The 8301-nt window shown below is 39.7% G+C and overlaps 1 protein-coding gene across 1 annotated transcript in view; it reads right to left on the reverse strand.

The window, feature by feature from the left end:
• Positions 1-4598, reverse strand: part of LOC145396715 (jouberin-like) — a 39905-nt gene extending 35307 nt beyond the window's left edge. The window contains exons 1-2 of the mRNA XM_080270002.1: positions 4524-4598; positions 848-994 (exon numbers count right to left, since the gene is read on the reverse strand). Coding sequence (XP_080126128.1) covers positions 848-994 — 147 coding nt within the window. The 5' untranslated portion in view covers positions 4524-4598. The remainder of the gene's footprint in view (positions 1-847; positions 995-4523) is intronic.
• Positions 4599-8301: the final 3703 nt, after the last annotated feature.

An 8301-nucleotide genomic window follows, 5' to 3' on the forward strand; every position in this document is an offset into this window, starting at 1 on the left:
ATAAAACTTAACTGCCTGACTTCGAAGAATCTTTAACCTTGATAATATGACAGACCAGATTACGTACATGACTTTATTACTGTATATTTATTCACATAATCAGGCATAAAAATATCTCTATCAAGCAGAGGGCACTGAGAAATGCTATTAGCAAACAAAAATTTTAGTGTCTGTTTATAAGGCACTGGATAACTGGATTAAAATACATTTCTTCATCATTATCACCATATCAATCTAATTTCCCACATTTAAATGTGATTATGATTTTAGAGTTCTTTGATTTCTTTAGGGCCACAACAATCAGAGAATATATGAAGGACAAGGCAACTTTCCCCCCCTCATATATGGAGATACAAGGCTACTTGTAGCAGATGCAAAGAATAGTGAAGGTAACCCATTCCTACACCAACACAGTGGTGGGGCGGAGGAGTTCCAGCTACCAGCTCATACAGTCCATAAAGTCAGCTTTTGTGATATGCAGGAAATGCATGGATACCATTATTTCTTTTCCTATCCCCACTGAAAATATTATTTACTTGAGTTTAAAAAGTGAAAACTAAACATCCCACGACATGGAAAGCCTCTGTCCCATACTGATCTGCACAGCAGGATATCAGAGTTTCAGTAAAATTTCTCTTTCCTACCAAGTTCTCTCCCACATTTTCTCACCACTCCTAAACCAACTTGGAACAAGAATACAGTAACTGAAATTGAGCATCTTCAGTTACAAAATCTAATTCTCCTAAGTACGCATTATCTAAACTCTCGTTTTCATTATCATCATCATCATTCCTTGATAATGCATATACATCACATAATCATAGTAGCAAGCCAGCATAACCCTCACCTTTGCCAGCTTGGCAGCAGCATGCTTATGGAGTGCTGAGGTAAGAATGGTGTTAAGTTTCTCATTACCCCCACTTGGTCCAGCTTCTGCATCTATGTCACCTTCCCGTTTGGATCCTGTCAATGGCTCCTCATCGTCTACCGTCATCTTTACATAAAATAAGGAATTCTTAAGTATATACAATTTAGAATATCAGGATACATCTGTTACCTACACTCTGTCAGAAAGTAAGACAACAGACACTACAGAGTACAGTATACTGTTAATGTATTTTTCAGAAGAGGAAGGGTTTCATAGATCAAATGTTCTAAGATGTAACTAGCTATAACAGACACGCATTCAGAAAAGGGAAAGAAGTTGTATCCTGCCTTCATGGATCTGGAGAAAGCATACAAAAAAGGCAGACAAACTAGGAATGTGGTATGTGCTGAGAATATATGAAGCTGTTGGGAAACAGCTGAATGCAGTTCACAGTATTATGAAGGCACATGGGTTACAGTCCACTGGGAAAAATATTATTATTATTATTATTTAGTGGTAGGTGGGAGCGCTCACCATCTGCTCACTCGATGTAGTGCTGCTTTGAGTGTCTACCTTTTCCTTTCTTCCATCCTTCCTCTTTTGTCTTTCTTTCCTTCATACCAGTACTTTCCTCTTCTTTCTGCCTATGGGTGAGTACACTGAGTGACAAGCCAAATGATTTCCTGCACACTAGGAAACCATTTACTAGGCTGGGTGTTAACCATATAACCAAATTGTGGCACCTGGTGGTTTAGTGGGTAATTAAAGATGCTCAAATCGGATTGAGCCTGTGTAGGTTTATATCCAAGGGATGGTTGGGATATATTGCTCATGTAATGCCACTCAGGGATGAGTAATGCTGGTCACTCTCATCTTAAATGTCAGGACCAACTTGCCTAGCACCAGGTTCCTAAGTTCCTCTCTGAGGTGACATAGGATTGGATGTTGGATGGATGGATGGATGATTATTATTTTATTACAGTATTTATATATTTACAGTACCGGTATTTATTTATTTTTGTTATTTTTTGCTGAATTTTGGACTGAAACAGGGCTGTGTCATCTCTCCGTGGTTGTTCATTGTGCACAGTATATATAGAGGGTTATAAAAGAAATATAGGGTAGGGCAAATGATGCTGGTGTATCCTTAATCAGACAGGATAGGGTACAGAAACAGCCTATCGTGCAGTACCGGTATCATTCAGTGTTAAATCATAGAACGAGGATGTCTCCCAGAGTTTCACCAAAAGTTTTAATTTCTTTTTAACAGTTAAGAATTCTTGAATATTACACTCTGGATACCACCAATCAATACAGTTCATCTTAAGAGTGACTTCAGGTTTTACTATGGTATGACCCATTCAGTGCAATGGGTCTCTCCTCAGATGAATAATCCTGTACTGTCCAACATCTGCTAGATTAAAATACAAAATACGCATCCATGGGCTTAAGGGGTTAATGGACTGCTTCAAACCTCTTCGTTATTATTCTCGTTTTAGCCCACAACTGATCTGGTTATTCTGAGAGTGTTTGTAGTTAAAGCTTATCTGTGCAAAAGCCTTTTCTTCTGTGATATTTCTGTCAGAAATCAATGATAATGGGGATACAACATTTTTAGATCGAACAGTTGAAATCATGGACAAGTGATGTGATTGAACTTGAACTCAGGACACTGGAGCAGAAGAGGGTAAGGGGTGACATACTTTGGATCTTCAAGATCCTGAAGGGCACAGATAATGTTAAGAATGGTCACTTCCTCCAGTTGGCCTCAAGACATGATCATCCACAGACCATGGGACATACCCTGAAGCTGGGAAAACAGAGGCACCATACTGCCAGTAAAGTGCACTTTGTGCAAGAGTGATGAGCAAGCATGCTTTTGTACATATGCCTACCATCATAATTTCATCTTGGTGTAAACGTTTAACATTTCTGGTGAGGTAATTGAACAATAACAGATGAATAAATAAGCCACAATATTTCTTTCTCATGTTTTCTCTCTCCAGATTTTATCTCTGGATGTGCATATAGTGAAGCACTGTGGCATTTATCACACGCACAATGTCCAATTCTCTGCTCCCGACTTGCTGTCAACGAACTACGTTGCTAAATGCTAGGGTATTGACAGAATGATAAAACCTAGAAATGGGGCAATTAACCTTGCTGATTTCATCCTCTACAAACAGAAAAAAACTTTCATGTAAAAGTATGAGCATAATATCCAATATTTAATTGTTAGAATTCATGCATGAAAATACAGTGTTGAAACAGGACATCTTTTTAAATTTGATTTCTTAGTGAAGAATGTCATCTGGCACCCTTGGTACATTTCCTTGGAAATCTGGGAGGCCAAGGGGTTTCTTTGGTCTCATGAGTAAATATTGCTAAAAACTAATCGCTTGCTTGCTTGTAACAAAGAGGAACAAGTCTTTTAGTAGAAGGACTGTCAACAAATGGAAGCATCTCCTGGAATAGGTACTGATGAGTGAATATGTTAATTCCTTCAAAGATCGCTATGACCAGTATGAGGCTCACATCTTGAGAAGAGGCACCCTTTATAAACTCTGACTCCCTAGACTCTTTACCATCACTATGTAAGCTGCCTGGCAACTCAGTTTCATCATGGCCTCTGTGGGCAACAGTAGCTGTTGTTTTCCAGGAACGGTAGCTTCTTGACTGCTGTAAGGTTGGAATTTGTTTTGGTCTGGACTGAATTGCTTGGGGTCTAGGTTACATTACATTAAGTGGAGCCAGGCTGGGTTATTGCCTAAAATGACTTGTAATTTACTATAATCACTTCAGTGGAAGGGGGGGAGTGTCTCATATATCGGTAATTTCCATTGTAAAAATTTAACAAATCATGTTAAGCAACGTTGGGTCTGGTTAGTACTTGGATGGGTGACCGCCTGGGAACACCAGATGCTGTTGGCATCCCTATGTGTCAAGTGGGGTTGGTGGAGGATTAGTGCCTCTTCCTGTAAAACAATTAACTCTAAGCCCTTGGCCACCCTGTTTGGGATACATGGCGTCTGGCAATGAATGAATGTACACACACACACACACACACACACACACACACACACACACAAGCAAAGGAAAAACCACAAACATCACCAAGACTAGTATTGGATGAAACAAGAAACTTACCATCCCTTCTCCCTAAAAGGTTTCTCCTCTGATGAACCAAATCAGGTGGCATTAATCACACTAAAATAGAAGTATCATCTTTGATTTGATGGAATCAGCAATTAAAATTGCTCTCTTAGGAGTGTGAAAGTCCTCACCTACTGTTACAGACGTTTTCATTCTGCTTCGTTGCGACTTCCCATCCTAAAGTTAAATCATACTGTAAAAAAAAAAAAAAATCTCTGCTCCCAAACTGCTACTGTAACCGATGGCAGCAGATTTAAGATGCATCTCTCATTACCCAAAGCTACTGAAGACCTGATTTTGTGTTTGCTGGTTTTTGAAATTGCTTTGACTGTATTGTACCTACTTAGGTAAGTTGCATCACAATGGCAAAGCAACGTGTTAGCCTAATGCAAAATTACAACCCTGCAGTAATCACACTACCAGGTAACAATACTCATAGTATTCAATTATTGTATTATTATCGCATCTTACGTACGCATTGAAAGTATAAAATAATACCTACTCTCCTAACTGTAATGCAACTTGTTGTTCAACATCACATGTTGCTTTTTCAATGGCCATTAAATGACCAAAAATATCGAAGACATTTTAAACTCTGGAATGTGTTGACGTATATTGACAACACCAGCCAGCCAATCGTAGCACGGCATTTGTCAGGGATTAGGTATATAAATATTTACATTCATGTTTTAACTCATGAAATGCAATAGAACAGTACCCAACTTATTCTTATAATTACACAAATTAGCAAGATATTTTCATTCTTAAAAACAAGCTGCCAGGAAGCAACTACATTCTCTCTCTCTCTCTCTCTCTCTTATCTATCTATCTATCTGTCTATCTATCTATATCTATATCTATCTATCTATCTATCTATCTATCTATCTATATATATATATATATATATATATATATATATATATATATACTAGGAAGAAGGAATCAAAGGCCACGAGCCCGCAATAATTGTTCCTTCCAAGAGGCAGTTGGACAAAATTCAAAATAATGCCATTAGATTAATCAATAATCCTGCCATAACGTAGAGATGTTGCTTCTTTAGCATTATTTTATCGATATGTTTACCGTAAGTGCTCTGACGAACTGGCTTCATTTGTGCCTCGATCCCCTTCACATTTTCTCCCTAAATACTCTGGCAGCTGAGAGCGCCCATGAACTCACACTCCCCCAAAATGCAGAACCTCTGCTTATCAAAATTCATTTATCCCCAGACTACTACTCTGGAATTCACTTCCTGGGAGATGCTTCCCACATACATTTATTTTAATCGTCTCGAATTTAAATCCAATTGTTATAAGTATTTTATGAATGGAGGATGCCTGTACGCGCATGGACTTATTTTTTTTTCCTTTGCTTTTCCTTCCTCCATTTATTATAAAAAAAAAAAATACGAGAGAGAGTCAAATTCAAGATTCGATCATTTCGAGATGCCTGGACACGCTGCGTTTGAAAGACTGGAGATCATAGCTAGCAGGAAATACAGACAGAGGAAGACAGTTCCAGAGTTGACCTATTGCATAAATGAAGGACTGGGAGTAACGGTAAACTCTTGCATTAGAGAGCTGGACAGAAAAGGGCTGAGAGTTTGCTGTTAGACGGGTGCTACGCGCCCGTCGTAGAGGTGAAGGAATGCAAGTAGACAGTTCAGAGGAGCAGTGACCATTGGAGTAGCGATAGAAAGGAGATAAAGATGCAACAGTACGGCGAAGAGACAGGGGTTGAAAGGAGGCAGTAAGAGGAGGAGAGTTAATGAGACGAGAAGCCTTTGACTCCACCCTATTGAGAAGAGCTGTATGTGGGGAGCCTCCCCATACATGAGAGTTGTACTCCACACAGGGGCGGATAAAACCCTTGTGTAGAGTCAACAATTGGGCAGCAGTAAAGAAAGTATGGAGTCGGCTTAGCACACCTAATCTCTTGGAAGCAGATTTTACAAGAGATGTAATATGATCTTTCCAAGATAAGTCCCAAGTGAGTGAAACCCCAAGCATGTTCAAGGATGATGCAGGACTGAGCCGGATATTATTAAACATTAGTGGGTACTCCTGTGAAAGCTTTTGTCAGGTTGATAGTGTAAGAGCTGAGTCTTTGATGCATTAAAAACAATAAGATTACTTTTATCCCAGTCAGAGATACGAGCCAAGTCAGATATTAGGTGTGCCATAGCCTCATCCCTTGTTTGTTGAAGTAACTGCTGAGACTGACGTTGCAGGTACCGAACGGAAAGGTGAACGGTGGAATCTTCAGCGTATCAGTGGATAGGGTTAGATGTACAGCTTAGAAGGTCAGTGATGAATAAAGGGAAGAGAGTTGGTGATAGGACAGAGCCCTGAGGAACACCACTGTTGATAGATCGAGAAGAACGATGGCCGTCTACAACAGCAGCTATAGAACGACCAGAAAGGAAGTTATAGAGGAAGGCACAGAGAGAAAGATAGAAATCCTAAGAGGGCAGTTTGGAACTTAAAGATTTATGCCAGACTCGATCGAAAGCCTTTGAAATGTCAAGTGCGATGGCAAAGTTTTCGCCAAAATCCTAAAAGGAGGATGACCAGGAGTCTGAAAGATAGGTGAGAAGATCGCCAGCGGAGCGTCCCTGACGGAACCCATACTGACGATCAGAAAGAAGGTTGTGATAGGAAAGATGCTTTAAAATTTTTATGTTAAGAATGGATGCAAATACTTTTGAGACACAGGATGTTAAAGCAATTGGGCTATAGTTAGAGGGTTGGGAATGGTCATCCTTTTTTGGGACAGGCTGAATGAAAGCAATCTTCCAGCAAGAAGGAAAGGTACAAGTTGAAGGACAAAGGCGAAAGAGTTTACCTAGGCAGGGTGTAAGCACAGAAGCACAGTTCTTGAGGACAACAAGAGGGACTCTATTAGGCCCATATGCTTTGTTAGTATTGAGGTCAGTGATAGCAGAAAAGACTTCAGCTGAAGAAATTTTAGTGTTAGCCATGAGGAAGTCAGAGGGGGGAAGTGATGGAGGAACAGCACCGGAATCGTCTAAGGTGGAATTGGAGGAGAAAGTCTGAGTGAAGGGATCTGCTTTATCAATAGAGGAAATAGCTACAGAGTCATCAGTGTAGAAAAGAGGAGGGAAGGATGATGAGGTAAAGTTGTTGCTTCCTTCCAGACCAGAAAATTTACTAATTTCACATTTCCTTCAAATTCTCAACTTATATCCTCATCTCTGTTCCTACTTCTTCTTAACTGTGGTTTGAGTACTTTTTATTTCCCTCTAAAGTCTTCTGCTTTCAGCCCACATTCAGACGCTCCGCACAAACTCTTTTTCTTAGGCAAAAGCCAGTCGAAGTAGTTGTGAGGGAGGGAAATCCTACCAACGAAGGAGTGAACTTGGTATCAGGTCTTGTTCCACAAGCATTTCACAAAATAAGTAAGTAAATAAACAGATAAATAAAAAATCAGCATGCCTAAGATTATTGAGGCACTCACCGTCACCCTAATTTGTCATAGCAATAATCGAAAAATGTTCTCTCTTATTATGTTCTTGTGTTCTCAAGACACGCGCTGAGTGATTAATATGTCACTTAATTTCAAGAAACCACTTATTAATTCTCTCAGGTTCCTGTGACACATTCTCGGATAAAAATGATATTGTCTGGTGTTAGCTGGAAAAAATTTTTTAGAGTTGTATCTACCATGAGTGGGTTAATGGAGTCAGTATTATCAGTTCTAGGCTCATGGGTCTTTCTGTTAACTGAATAAAATCGTTTGGTGTTATCTGGAATAAAATGGTAGAAGGGAAGAGACCATAAGTGAGTTAGTATTCTTGCAACTCATCATTATACAAGCTGACTTTGAACAGAACATACTTACTGCAACATAAACTTTGCAATTCACACACCAGGGTCATTGTTTTATACACTCGAATCTGGACATAAGCCACATAGCCAGATACAGAGCTCCAGTTACACACACACACACACACACACACACACACACACACACACACACACACACACACACACACACACATTTATCACTGAAGACTTTAAATTTTCTTTTGTCCAAAGTGTACAGCAGAATAGGAACGCCATCATCAAAGTCTGTCTGTCTATCATCATATACTTCAATCTCAGAAGGAGTGGCCACAAACAAATCGCCCCATATAACCCTGTCCTCTGCTATCAGGCTGCCCTCACTCCAACTCACACATTCCTCTCTCACTTATTTCTCCACCCTATCCCTCCATCTCATCCTCGGTCTCTCTCTCTCCCTTCTCTCCCTCCACCTCA

The sequence above is a fragment of the Coenobita brevimanus genome, chromosome 39, assembly GCF_032717465.1.
Source record: "Coenobita brevimanus isolate Jiangsu-jjx chromosome 39, ASM3271746v2, whole genome shotgun sequence".
NCBI lineage: Eukaryota > Metazoa > Arthropoda > Malacostraca > Decapoda > Coenobitidae > Coenobita > Coenobita brevimanus.